The sequence below is a fragment of the Liolophura sinensis genome, chromosome 6 (assembly GCF_032854445.1).
Source record: "Liolophura sinensis isolate JHLJ2023 chromosome 6, CUHK_Ljap_v2, whole genome shotgun sequence".
Classification (NCBI taxonomy): Eukaryota; Metazoa; Mollusca; class Polyplacophora; order Chitonida; family Chitonidae; genus Liolophura; species Liolophura sinensis.
The window spans coordinates 41,559,561-41,575,055 of NC_088300.1; the positions used below are offsets into that span (position 1 = coordinate 41,559,561).

Genomic DNA, 15,495 nt, shown 5'->3' on the forward strand with positions numbered 1-15,495 from the left:
TTCTTGGTGACATGTACTACAGTAGATATAAGGATTAGCAGCTTCTGGAATTAAAGGTCTCCCATTTCCAAAAGCTTGGTTTTAGAAGGTTTGAAGAGCTTATGGAAGCAGGAAAGCTCAAATCAAGCACTACGGCAGGTATATTCAAATCTAATCGACCCCAGAAGTAATATCTGCTTCCAGTCTGGTCTCTCTTTAAATAGAGAAGTTAGTTCTTAGTGCCAGTAAAAGTGTCCTTTTCAAAACTAAATACCATTTAAGATCTGACTTTGTTTCCCAAAATATGGGAGCAAGAATTGAGTTGAACAGACGAGCTAGAAATAGGTCATTGATTGACCTAAACTTTCATCCATGAATAAGTTGCTCCTCTTGAGTGTTTCTGAGAGTTGTGTTGATCTTGAATAGAAAGGTGTTGAAAAGTTTTGGAAAGTAGAATGATATCCTACTGAAAAATGTATATTTCAGTACCAAATATAGTAAGCAACACATCAGAACAGAGAGCAGATCTGACATGGGTGAGATTGAACGAACTAGCGAAAAGCCGTCGACGTGTCTGCCGTTGCCTGTCTTGCCTGAAGTCCGCCACCATCTTGATACTGGTGCTGTAATGAAGAAAACAAACAATTGTGTTCGTAGATGTTTTACTGTCATGTAGACTGGAACAAACAGTGCCTTGGAACAAAGACGTGGTTTGGAATATAAAGTCCATATTCAAATACATGTATGTGTAAATTGAGTGGACAATTGTAGTTTTTGACCACATGTTTGTAGGCTTTGTAGAATTGAATAGTGGAGATATGTTTGTGGCTTTGTCAAACGGAACATCATTGGATGTACCTATCTGTGACCAGTCATTTGTATTCAAGTCATATCTCTTGTAATCAATAATCAACAGTGTCACAATAATGATTCACTTCTGAGGAACATGATTGGTTTTGGTCCTGATGAGGTCAAATTGTTTCATAGGTTATATGAATTATTCAACCATTGTTTACAGATCTACTTTTTTTTTACTTCATTTCATGAATTCTTTTTTAAATCTTAATATAATTCTGTGATAGTCATCTGTAGCAGTTGTTATGTCTTTTTTTCTTCTTATTTTTCCATTTATTACCTTCATAGTCATCTACCTGTATATTACAACCTAAGGCTTTTTATATTATTTCAGTACCTGAATGGAAAAAAGTTTGAAATTGAAAAATTAAATCGTGAAAAACAGAGTGTAACACATATGTTGATGAAACAATTTTGGTAAACTCTGTCAGGAAAAGAAGAGCAGTGATGGAGATATTTGAGACAACTAAGAATGAATGGCATTCAGAAAAAATATCGTCACAGAAGTTTCCTGCGCTAAGTTATGTTCTCGATCTAGAAGGAAAATTATTACGGCAGGGACCTATTTAACAGGACTACGAATACCATTGGTAACTGCGATAGTAACCTTCAGATAACCAGGTTTAGACAAAAACTCTCCCCATTAAGAGAAAGACCTTGCCAATGACGAAATTATTAAGTTAAACTTTTGACTTAAAGACATTAGGGAGTTCATCTGATTTCCAGAGCAACCTTCAAGTAACAGTCTCGTGTTAAAACTTTTTATCTCCCACTATCAATCGGTTATTAAGTATCCAGCTCCCTATAGTTTCTGTGGAAAATGTGGCGCTCATAAACGCCTTCGCTGCTTGCAGGTCGATGTTACCCGTGTTCGACAAAGAAAGATATCAGATAATAGATAGACTTTAATAAATACTTTAAATGACGGTTCCTCCTGATTTTGTCATATAGTAAACGATATCTGATATTTCTGCAGACAACTGTAACTGTTGAATTTGGACGGTTGGGTAAAGTTGCCGCGAATCTTTGGTGCCTCCAGAACAGGCATTCAGGAAATGGCATTTCCAGTGTTCGTCCATGTAAATAATTCATATGCTTTGTGAATATTGGTAGATGTATGGTTTCGGTGCTTGTCATAGATTGATATCACATTTTTACAGTATCTCTGGTCTTTTGGATTGACATTGGTATATTTCCAGCCGTGCGCTAGGGCGTGCACTTTTATTTCGGGGCCCTCTTAGACGAAGCGTCTTAACGTTACGAGCACGTAACTACCATGGCAACCAGCAATGTAGGTATTACGTCGTTATGGCCGTTGCGTGCTCATATCAAAACGTTGAGTAGGCTTCGTATAAGTGGTCCTTGATGGCTGTATCTGTAATGGCTAGCGAACAACTTTGCGTACCGTCAGTGGGATTACAGAGTACGAAGCGGTTGATGAACAACGCATATTCACTGAGATTACCTTGTGCGGCTTTAGACGACAATGCGATGACCAGATACGATCAACAAGGAATCGTTAAGCGGGTGTACCGGTACTTTTAGTGTTAAGTGATATAGCGGTGTTCAGTGGACCTCGTGGTGTTCGATGGGCATGCCATTACTTCTACTGTTTGGCGGGCAGTACTCGTTTGGCAGACCGCGTATCTATTTTCTCATATCTGCGCAATCGTAAGAGTCAAGACAATTTCATGTCGACTGCTGAAGGAATTTCTTGTACAAGACCCTTTGGTAACGTAAAAACTCGTTTTCAACCCATCAAGATACAGTATACTGACCAAAACGTATATGAATTTGTGTGATTACGAAAGTGTAAGGTACTTTTACTACGTCTTCAATGCATGCATGGTTATAGCTGCAATGTGTTTATGTCTCAAATATTTGATTGAAGATAGCATGACAATTGTATCAATCTACTTTTTAGTCCAGAAATGCTGTATTTCACCTAAAGTTTGGGAAGGCCCATATAACAGTGCACTTTCGGAATCACATTAACGCCTGACAAGGATACTTTTGAAGGCCTGACAATGATGTTTCTGATTTCTGTTAAGAAATCAATCAAACCTCATAAAAAAAAAATTATGTGACCCTAATAGGTGGACGAATCAATCAAAATCAAACCAAATGCGTCATTTGAAAAATGCTAAACTGAAACCCAGTAATTAGACAATTGCAGAAAGCAGATCATGTTATAGCCCGTGTGTTGTTTTAAATTCACAAGCAGTCTATACATGCGATTATAGCGATGCGAAAAGTCACAAATTTGTCGGTCCGATGGGTCATAAAGACTTCAGTTCATGTTTTACATACACACATGCACATTGATGGAAACGTTAACTCTACACTAATGATTCTATATAGCTTTCACGGCATCTAGATCTGAAATATATAGGCCTGCAGAAGTTCCATTGATTGTGACTGTTCAACGTCATCTCCAGGGAATCATTTAGAAACCTTCAAATTGGGTCATACTTCAACAAAAAAGTGTCGCTTAATATTGATAAGGGGAACACGTATTATTCGAACATAGATATATGGTAAGCGAGCAATATCGACGGCTCTTTCGTGACAAACTATAGTCAAATGCCAAGAGGCAGTGTACAAAAAAAGTCTTCTTCCTCTTGATTCACACCGCTGTGTTTATGTATATGTACACGTATCATCGCGAGACACCCACCCGTTTCTCTTCAGGAAAACTGTTTGAAGATTACTCATCTTTTGACACTTGTTCAATTCGCCACGTAACCGAAAAAATATGTCTGCATCAATACAAAAGTATTTTTTTTTTTACTTTTATCAACTATATATGGCCCTGTGGATACCATAATTAATTGGCCTGCGTGTGGAACCTTCATTACAGATAGGGCTAAAGTACGCGCAGCAATGCATACCAGAATTATGCGCTTCCTGAAGATAATCTAACGGAACCACTCAGCTTATATAGTTCCCACCTTCCAAGATACTTATAGACGATTTTTTTCCAGCTTCTGTAAGATGTACAACGGGTGCAAACGTACATAAGCCTATATTTATATATTATCCATGTAGCGCCTCCCACCTCGCGCGCGCACCACCCCCCCCCCCCCCACCCCCAACTATGCCGACAGCACCACGTCTAGTTGAAATAACTTAGATAACATTTTTCTACTTGTTTGTGCTTTACCGCATTCGTGAGATCGTTTAAGAAACGTGAAGAAACTAACCATTAGAGAATATTTGTCTATAATTCCCAACACCGACTACCAACCCCCGGCGCCGACTTATGAACTTCCTTTCCAATGCATGACAAATATGTTCTTAGCAATTGGTGTAGCTCATCACATGAGATGAGTGCCCACGAAGCATGAGGCAGGCCTCCACAGACACGCCCGGGGAGAGGGCTGACTGATAATACTACACTAACGTCTATTTTTAACCCGGGATGAGGATACACGGCGTCTAAGACACACTACAAGCCATCTCTCCGGAAAGATGGCTTCCCAACAACAAAAAGTTGTTCGCTTGAACACTGGGGCTTCTATGCCAATCGTAGGACTGGGAACATTTCAGGTATGTTAAACAATGCTTGTTCCACTGATTCTAATTTAATATGCCTTCGGTATTTCCACAAATCGGGTCCACATCTACGAATTTACGATGCGAAAGTCCACTGGAACTTTGTAACTTTAGACTCGACTACGTTAAGATGCACCATATAAAGTCATGGGATCAGATAAGGGGAGACAACTTTAAGCACTTGAAATTTAATTTTTCTCCTTTAAATCACATTTTTTTTCATTGATTTCCATCTTCGTTGAACTGATTTAATGCCAAATTAGCAATCTATAAGGTGCTGTGGCACCATGCAAATACTGTTTTTGAATTTGTAAATGGAACGGAAAGTTGAAATAATCCCATATTTGATTGGAATTTGGATTAAAGTAAGCTCACATCCTTAATTACCCCCCCTTGAGTGTGCCTGATTTGTGGAATTTGGCAACTTTTGTCTGTTCTGGTGTTTACTTCGTTCGTTTGAAATTCAAGACCTGAGAATGTTTGTAAAATGACTCAAGAGTTTATTGTTTAATGAACAATAATCCTTCTCAACATAATCAGGGCCCGTACCTATCAAGTAACTCAAGACTTATGTTATAATGTACATTATTACGTACATTGTTCTACAGTCAAGAATCAGTGTGCAAATTTTAACCTTTCAAGAACAAAAACATTTTATTTGTAGTTGTGTTTGATTTAAGTCTTAATATGTTTGACAAATATGGACTCAGGTTTGTAATCAACTACCTAACTAAAGATAGGCGAACTGACGTATTCCTAGGCCACAACAAACGTTTGTCAACATTACGCCAGTCTCTCTACCGATATAAAAGTGCCTCACCATCTTTATAATCAGTAGTAAAGAATATAACAATATCTCATTTTCTAGGTGAAGGGTGAAAATGCGTGTAAATTGATAGAGGCTGCCATTGATGCAGGTTACCGTCACATCGACACAGCCCAGACGTACGAGAATGAGAAGAAAATAGGCGAAGCAATCCAGAAGAAAATAGACAAGGGTGTTGTGAAGAGAGAGGATTTGTTTATCTCAACTAAAGTATGTACACTAAATATCACTGCATGTATGTCAGTTATACATGTGGTTCTGTGTGTAAATGATTGATTGTACAGGCACCTGAGCAGACCCATTACTGGCCTTGTTCCATTATTCGCTCGTACACAAAGATGAATGTGGGCAGTAGCAGTTAGTGTTCTGGGTGTGGTTATTATAAAGAGAGTATAGTTTTGTTGTTTTTATGACAACAGAGAGAAATCAAGGAATGTAGACATGACAGTTTCTTCAAAGTAGCCCTATCATTACCTGGTAATATGAAACCATTCATGCCACATCTTTAATACTACAAGATAGAAAGGTTATACATGTACCCTAGTTCTTCTAAAATTTGGGACAGGTATTAGTAGTGATGAAAGTAGAATATTACATTTACAAGCCTTTTGAAAAGTAAAGATATGAGTATGTTGTTCATTAGATGGTCTAACCGTGTGAGAAAAAAGAAACTCAGTATTCCTGCTAGAAGTACATATATATTGACTAAAATGAGGAGGCCAGGTGTCCCAAATTTTAGAAGATGTAGGATATGTATGTCTTTTGGTGTGAGTTATTTTAATGCATAGACAGATGGCGGTATAATTTATGCCTGTTGACATGTGACAAGATCAGAATTTTCAGTCATTTCTTTTGAAGAATGATCAATCAACAATTAAGTGTCCTGTTTGCCTTTCAGCTACCAGCAGCCTGCCTGGGTAAAGATGCAGTCAAACCCTGCCTGCTCAAATCTCTCAAGGAACTCAACTTGAAATATGTAGACCTATACCTCATTCACATGCCTTTTGGTTTAAAGGTAAATGACTTCATTTTTAAAACTTGATTCTTCTAGTGTTCAGTACATCATTACCTACAATGTTTATTATCTGGATGAAATAAGTAAAATAATATTTCTAACAAAAATTTTTTCAGACACCATTAGTGAGTTCATACTGGCTTCCTCTTTGGTTGAACCTGAGGAGGTCAGCCAACTACCTGCAGATGGGCTTGGGTTTCCGGCGGGCTCTGCCCACTTTCCTTCCAACACAATGCTGGTCGCCATCAAATAAAAGTGAAATATTCTTGAATATGGCCTGAAGCACCAATCATATGAATAAATAAGTTTGAGCAGTAATGTATGTAATCTATTTATGTTTGTTGTAATGCAACAACTTACGCTCAGTGAACATGTTGTTTGTCTTTATATTCTCAGAACAAAGGGGATGGTACACTTTTCCCGACAACAATGGATGGAAAGTTGCTTCTTCAGATTTATGACATCACTGAAACGTGGAAGGTGTGTGTATGGATAAATAGAGGATATTGCACAGTGAAGGTTGAATGCCATAAATATTTTTAGAGTGAGAGGTGAAAATGGAAACCCACAAGACCTTCACTGTGCAATATTCTATTTATTATTTATATTTTGACAAATATCATGATTTTGTGTATTTGAACAAGTTTAAGCAATGTTTTTAGCTGTAGGCCATTGCAGACTTGTGTATATAGCATGACGTCGCACATGACATCTTGTATGATGTCGTGTTTTGTTGCATGATGTAAGAAATGTTAAAGTTGACTGAACTTGTATTATGACATCATTCTGCTTTATGGAACCTCATAAAACAAAATGTTTCACCTTTATATAAATAATAATCAAATTAATTAAATAAGTCTTAGGACCATTTTTTAAAGCTTATGGCTAATAAGTTTTGGTTTTAAGTATTTTTGACACAATTTTTGAAAGAATCAACAAGATTAGGCATGTTGAGTTTTTGCTGTGGGTTTTGATGTAATGACTTATTCATGCTCTATCCATATACAGTATTTATCTATATATTTGTAGGCCATGGAACAGTTAGTTGACCAAGGTCTCACAAAGGCAATAGGAGTCTGTAATTTCAGTCGATATCAAGTCTCCTCTCTCCTCATGATTCCTGATATCAAACACAAGCCTGCTGTCCTTCAGGTGAGTTTCATTCTGATATCCTCTCACATAATGTCTGATATCAAACAGGGAAAGGTCTCCTTCAGCTAGGTGAGTGTCATTCTGATATCCCTAAACAGTATCAGATATCAAAAACAAACTTTCTGTGTTTCAGGTGAGTTTCATACTGATGAAATGAATCATCTCATACATGATTTCTGATATCAAACACAATGCTTCTATCCTCAAATGAGTTTCATTCTGATATCCTCTTGCCTGATGTCTGAAATCAAACATAATCTTATGTACTTCAGGTCAGTTTCATTGTGATATCACCCATCAGCAACAAACAACAAAATCATCTGATACAATATTTGATATCAAGCATAACCCCACTGTTTTGGAGGCGAGTTTCATTCTAATATCCTCTCACATGAAATCTGAAGACTTTATGGTTTTGAAGTCTATTTTCAACACATGTGAAAATGTTAACATTACAATGAAATTATATTTTTTTATAATTTTTTTTTTGCCTTATTAAACTCTCCTTTTCATTTACTTGATTCGTAAGGCATCAGATATTCAGTAATCTATGATACTTTTGGAATGTTTTAAAATTGTTTCTGAATGTTTACCTCCAAGGTTGAAATGCACCCTTACTTGCCCCAGGAGAGGCTTGTCGAGTACTGTGGTGAGAATGGCATAGTGGTCACAGCTTACAGTCCTCTGGGATCCCCCAAACCCAAGTAGGTCGCCTTCAAGGTTCATGCGTCTCATCCAACCAACCCATTATTCTAATGATATGTATGCTAAATATTTTCTTAGAAAATTAGGTAAAATATTTTTGGGGGGATTTTGACTGACAAAAGATGACTAGATGTATTTATGAAATATTTGCCACTCTCATTTAAAGATTATGACCATTATTCAAACTCCATTTTCAATATGAATTTGCAACATCAACACCAAGATGTGTAGAAAGGTAAACTAACCAAGTGACTCTGCATTTTATTGGACGACCTAAAGTTTTAACAACAGTGTGTTAAATCTGCAGTCTATGTGAAATGCACCCACTTTTCTCAGCCCTCAGTGTAATCCACCAGTATTAATTTTTCCCTCTTATATTTGATACAGAAATGCAAGATCTGTAAAAGTACATTGTTTTTCCTTTTTCCACACTAATCACATTAATTATGTATGAGGTACAATTGTTAACATCTGGCTGTTTTCTGTTGATTAGTGGAAATCGTCCCATGTTAATAGAAGAAGCTCTGGTCAAAGGTATTGCTCACAAGTACAAGAAAACTGCAGCTCAGGTGAATATTTGGTGTTAAATAAATATCAGATCTCTTTCACAGTTGCTCAGTTGGTTAGCGCGCTAGCGCAGCGTAATGACCCAGGAGTCTCTCACCAATTCGGTCGCTGTGAGTTCAAGTCCAGCTCATGCTGGCTTTCTCTCCGGCCGTATCTGGGAAGGCCTGTCAGCTACCTGCGGATGGTCGTGGGTTTCCCCCGGGTTCTGCCCGGTTTCCACCCACCATAATGCTGGTTGCCGTCGTATAAGTGAAATATTCTTGAGTACGGCGTAAAACACCAATCAAAAAAAAAAAAAAAAAAAAAAAATCTTTCACAGTTTGCTTGAAGTTTATTTTTGAAAAGGTAAGAAAAGTGAAAGGGTTGAAATACAGTCATTTTCAGTAACTGTAGACCAGTCATGTCAAATATATTGCAGTTAACATCACTATATCAACACCACACTATATCTTCTATTACCTAAATCTGGGTAAGCCATGGGGCTAAGGGGCATATCATTTGGCACAATTTAAGCATCTACATGAACAGTTAGAATAAAACACTAACTGAGGTAAATTGAAAAAAAGGCTGAAATTCACCAATTACTTGTGACCATTTGTCAACTGTATGTATCACACTGTTTTTGGTTTTACTCTTTATGCTGGAGTTGTTTCTATTTAATACACTGGTGTATGGAGATCCACAGCAGGAAATCATAGGGTGGATTTAAGAGAGTTGGGGACAAATATACTTGTATGTGAGCTCGCTTTTAAAATATTCGTCCCCTGATTATTATTTGTTGTATTTTGTAGGTGGTCTTAAGGTGGAACATTCAGAGAGGGGTAACAGTAATACCCAAAACTGTACAGCCCGAGAGGATGAAGCAGAATATAGATGTATGTAGGATACATACACATAGTATGTAGGACACATGTAGTATGTAGGACACACATAGTATGTAGGACACACATAGTATGTAGGATACATACACATAGTATGTAGGACACACATAGTATGTAGGATACCCATAGTATGTAGAACACACATAGTATGTAGGATACATGTAGGATACATGTAGGATACACATAGTATGTAGAACACACGTAGTATGTAGGACACACGTAGTATGTAGGACACACGTAGTATGTAGGACACACGTAGTATGTAGGACACACGTAGTATGTAGGACACGTAGTATGTAGGATACATGCAGTGCAGTATAGTACCATGCAATTTAACTGTAAACAATAACTGATTTGTTGGAAGCAACAACATGTACCTTGGAAATGCATAAAAGCATAAATCTACCTTCAAGAAAAAGACCTCTAAAAATCAAAGCAGGCATCACTAAACAAACCTCTTAAAACTATGCACAAATATACTTTCATTTATTTTCTTACATTTTTATGAAAAGAGTTAAGTGCTCACGCTTAAAGAGGTGCTCAAACATTTGAATTCTAAGGTTGGCTTTATGGACCATACAGTGAGAGGTTAGCATCTCTGACATCACAGGAAATTTATCCCACTCTAATCACGACACTGAATGTTGGAATAACTCTGTTTATCTATGAGTAAAAGATTACTGAAATAATGTTCCCAAAAATTCCTTCCTTCCAGTGAACATCAGGAAAACAAGGTCAGAATTCCTAGATACCATTAGTATGGCTCACAAAGCCCACTACAGTATTCAAATATTTGAATGCCTTTCAACACTCTAAAAAATCTAAAAAAATAAATGAATGTATTTTCATGCATAGTTTATAGTTTTCTGTATGTTGAACCTTACTTCATATTTTAGCTTTCTTTTACTTTTATATATTATTTACACTTTAATTATAAGCCTAATGATGTGGTTTATGCAGTAAACGAATCCCCAAAGTCAAAGCTACGCTATTGTTACCTCAGTGTTATACTGTTGCTGTTCCAGGGTGACATTTTGTTTATAAGTATTGCATTCCATTATTGCATTCATTGTTTAAGCACTTTTGCTATTATCATGTCCACTATACAACCACCCCCATTATCACACCTACAATACACCAACCGCATTATCACTCCCAGAATACACCAACCGCATTATCACATACACAATACAGCCACCCCATTTTTCACATTCACAGTATAGCCACCACATTATTAGATCTACCCCATTACGATGTCCACAATACAACCTATCTATTATCTCTTCAGCAGTATTGCCAACCCTGTATCTCATCCACAATAGATCCATTTTAGTATCAAATCCACAATACATCCTCTCTGATATCTCATGCACATCCCTGGCACAGTCACCCCAATATCACATCCACAATAAAGCCACACCAATATCACATCCACAATACAGTCACACCAATATCACATCCCCAGCAGAGCCATCCCAATATCACATACACAATACAGTCACCCCAATATCACATCCATAATACAGTCACTCCAATATCACATCCATAGCACAATCACCCCAATATCACATCCACAATACAGCCACCTCAATATCATATCCATAGCACAGCCACCCCAATATTGCATCCAAAATACAGCCACACGGATATCATGTCCACAATACAGCAATCCCAATATCACATCCACAATACAGACATCTCAATACCACATTCATAGCACAACCATCCCAATATCACCTCTGCAATACAGCCACACCAATATCACATCCCTAGCAAAGCCATCCCAATATCACATACATAATACAACCACCCCAATATCATTCACAATACAGTCACACCAATATCACATCCCCAGCACAGCCATCCCAATATCACATACACAATAGTCACCCCAAATATCACATCCATAATAGTCACTCCAATACCACATCCATAGCACAATCACCCCAATATCACAGACCACAATACAGCCACCTCAATATCATATCCATAGCACAGCCACCCCAATATCGCATCCAAAATACAGCCACACGAATATCACATCCACAATACAGCAATCCCAATATCACATCCACAATACAGCCATCTCAGTACCACATTCATAGCACAACCATCCCAATATCACCTCTGCAATACAGCCACACCAATATCACATCCCTAGCACAGCCATCCCAATATCACATACATAATACAGCCACCCCAATATCACATCCACAATACAACCACCTCAGTACCACATTCAAAGCACAACCACCCCAATATCACATCAGCAATACAGCCAAACTAATATCACTTCCCTAGCACAGCCATCCCACTATCACATACACAGTACAACCACACCAATATCACATCCACAATACAGCCACCCCAATATCACATCCACAATACAGCCACCTCAATACCACATCCACAATACAACCACTCCAATATCATATCCACAATACAGCAACCCCAAAATCACATACACAATACAGCCACCTCAATATCACATCCTTAGCACAGCCAACCAAATATCATATCCACAATACAACCACTACAATATTACATCCACAATACAGCCACCTCAGTGTCACATTCACAATACAACTTCTCCAGTATCACAACCACAATACAGCAACCCCAATGTCACATCCACAATACAGGCACCTCAATATCATACCAATAGCATAGCCACCCAGATACCATATCCTCAATACAACTACTCCAATATTTCACAATACAGCCACCTCAATATCACATCCTTAGCACAGCCAACCAAATATCACATCCACAATACAACCACTCCAATATTACATCTACAATACAGCCACCTCAGTATCACATTCACAATACAACTTCTCCAGTATCACATACACAATATAGCAACCCCAATGTCACATCCATAATACAGCCACAGCAATATGACATCCATAGCAAACCACCCCAATATGACACAATATATCCAAAAATACAACAGAAATGTTTAGTTTATTAGTGGTTAGTATTCAAGGGCAGAATTAACACTCATGCCCTTATTGTTCAAGGACTCACAGTGGCGTAAGCCAATGTCCACCTGAAAATTTAGATGGACTTGTTGTGGGATTAGTGAAATTATACCTTAAATTCACCCTTACTGCACTATTATTACCTACTTTGTACATTTTCATGATATTCATCCAGACAAACTCTTACTCACCAGCTGAAGGGGTTACCCAGGTAACAGTTGCTCGTTTAGTCTGACCACATCATGTATTCCCCCAGACAAAGCCCATAAACTCCTGGATGACCCATCCTACAGCATTGTTCAACACATCCAGAAAGACTGATTGACGCTTTGAAATTATCCCATGCATTCTCAATTTGAGCGAGGTTCATGACAATATTAATCAAGACAACAAAAGACCAATGCAGGCAAATACATGTACAATATCTTTTGAGGCAATGGGATGAATGAAAGTATGAAGGAAAGGATGAATGAATGAATGAATGACCCCACTGGCAAATTCAACCATATTTTCTTTATGAAGACATCAGAAGCAGACATATATCTGGACAAGGATTCTCTCTGATAACATTATGACATTATTATAAGATGTCTCAAGATGACACTAGGGTTTACGTTGTTTAAATAATACAAGGGTTCTGTATTACAACATTAGTGTGCCAAGACAACACCAGGACCCATCCTGATACATGTAACACAAAGATCCATCCAAACACATGCACTGCAAGGATCCACTGAGACAACACTTAGGTCCTCCTTTCCAATCACTGTATCCAGAAAACACAAGTGACAACAAATCTCCAGGTAATTTATCCATTGCGGATCTCACACAGCCACACCAATGTTTCCTAATAAGTACTTTCTTATTCAGGTATTTGACTTCACCCTGGCACCTGAAGATGTGGATGCCATCACAGAAACCTTAGGAAAAAAGAAAGTGCGATTTTACGAGTTCAGTTGGTAAGTGACTTAAAGGGATTCAGAAAAGACGCTGATTGACTGACAGTGGAGATAGGGTTTCATGGGATAAGCCTTACAGCTGTGGTCAGGCTGGAATAAGTCTGTCACACCTACAATTCAGCTGAGACTAGGCACACTCTAGACTTGCCTACATGTATCTCTCACACCAGTCAATCCCAAACGATTCTGTAACCCTTTAATGTAAGTATTTATACATCTCAAATTTATATCTGAAGCCAGTAACATGTAACACACTTATGTTTGTTTGATATAAAATGTGCTTTACATGAATGTTTGATACAAAATGTGCTTCACATGAATATTTGATACAAAATGTGCTTCACATGAACATTTGATACAAAATGTGCTTTACATGACCATTTGATACAAAATGTGCTTTACATGAATGTTTGTTACAAAATGTGCTTAGAAATACACAGGACAACCATCAAGTTTCTGATGAAAAGTTAATTATTTTCTGTTATTATTTACAGGGCCAAAAACCACCCAGAATATCAGCTGGAGTAACATTTCAAACCTCACTGGAAGTTGATACAAATTTTAATTTGAAATATGAATACATTGTCATCATTAAATCTGTCAGTCTGTATCTTTCCAAGATGTCAAGACATATGTCTTGTACATGTAATTTGTTCTCTTTTCTTAATTTACAATTTTATTTATTAAGACATTTAGTGCCTTTTGAGCACTCTTTTTAAAATATGTCTTATGGATAAAACTCAGTTTCCATTATTCATAATTTACCTGCTACTAGACAGTGTTGGTAAATAGTTACATTTGTATTTGCGCATTTACAACTCCACATGAGTGAGAACTGTGAAACATGAAAAATCTGTTAGGAAACAATCAATAAAAAAAAAAAAAACAGGCATGATTTTGAAAATTTCAGTGGAAACCAGGATTTGACCAGTTGAATCCCAACTGGCACAAGATAACACAGCAGCTGCAGCACGTGTGCACATGGCCAAATTGTTACCATGGGAACTCTGTTTATTTAACAGTCAGACAATAATAAACGGCATTCACAATTTAGACTTCTTCCACAGCACCACCAAGCAATATTGGACGGGAGGCAATGCTTACCTTACGTGTAGCTGATATATGTAGAACTATTCTGGTATGGTATGAATCATGTTACACTTGAAAACTGATTTCAGCTAAAGTTTCACTTGTAACAATAGTTTCAGAAGCACATCAAACCCTTAAAATGATAGCTTTGGTGCCAACACTAACATTTTCTGATAATTATTTATTTGATTGGTGTTTTAACCTGCACTCAAGAATATTTTACTTATACGAAGGCACCAGCCAGCATTTTGGCGGGAGGAAACCAGACAGAGCCTGGGGGAAACCCACCACCATTGCAGGTTTGCTGGCAAACCTTCCCGCGTACGGCTGGAGAGGAAGCCAGCATGAGCTGCACTTAAACTCGCAGTGACTACACTGGTGAAAGGCTCCTGGGTTGAGCCTACCAGCTTGGCCTCAGAGGCCCCAATTTTATGGTAAGAAAGAGCACAATTTTCACAAAAACTCTCAAATAGCCCTTTAAGGTGTACGAATCATTCAGAATAAATATCACGTGAAACTCAGTATCCCAGTTCTGATGTATATTAAGTTGGATTCCTAGAAATGTATGTACTTGTGTAAATATGTTGCAGTGATCCTGCACAGCATTGTACGGTATCCTTTGGTTTATTCCTGTACAAATTTTATGATCTATTTGTTGCTAACAAAGCTTTCGCCAGCTATCAATTGCTTTACTGTAAATATTGTTTATCGATGTTGTGAGAGTCTTTGTATTTTTACATTCAGTTTTAAAGGTAATCCAATTTGCATGCACATATGATGTACTGATTACATAAGCCATTCAGACAACTGGTTGCGCATTAAATTGAATATCAATTCCATTTTTATGAAAATGTCAGATCTCCTCTTTCACATTGGAAAAGATTTGTAAAAAGATGCTTGTGCTCAAAGTAAAAATTTTTTAACTGTG

General features: G+C 37.6%; 1 protein-coding gene across 1 annotated transcript; it reads left to right on the forward strand.

Moving 5' to 3' along the window:
* The first annotated feature begins 3,968 nt into the window (after nt 1-3,968).
* On the forward strand, nt 3,969-15,495 carry LOC135467705 (aldo-keto reductase family 1 member B7-like). Its single transcript, XM_064745520.1, has 10 exons — nt 3,969-4,383; nt 5,258-5,425; nt 6,114-6,230; nt 6,627-6,710; nt 7,260-7,382; nt 7,983-8,086; nt 8,581-8,656; nt 9,446-9,529; nt 13,390-13,478; nt 13,973-15,495. The coding sequence occupies exons 1-10, from the start codon at nt 4,306-4,308 to the stop codon at nt 14,004-14,006; spliced, it is 957 nt and encodes a 318-aa protein (XP_064601590.1). The 5' UTR covers nt 3,969-4,305; the 3' UTR covers nt 14,007-15,495.

Coding starts and splice junctions, on each gene's coding strand:
- LOC135467705 (XM_064745520.1), top strand. CDS start 4,306: ATGGCTTCCCAACAACAAAAAGTTGTTCGCTTGAACACTGGGGCTTCT. Junction 8,087..8,580: donor CTGGGATCCCCCAAACCCAA/GTAGGTCGCCTT, acceptor TCTGTTGATTAG/TGGAAATCGTCCCATGTTAA. Junction 8,657..9,445: donor ACAAGAAAACTGCAGCTCAG/GTGAATATTTGG, acceptor TGTATTTTGTAG/GTGGTCTTAAGGTGGAACAT.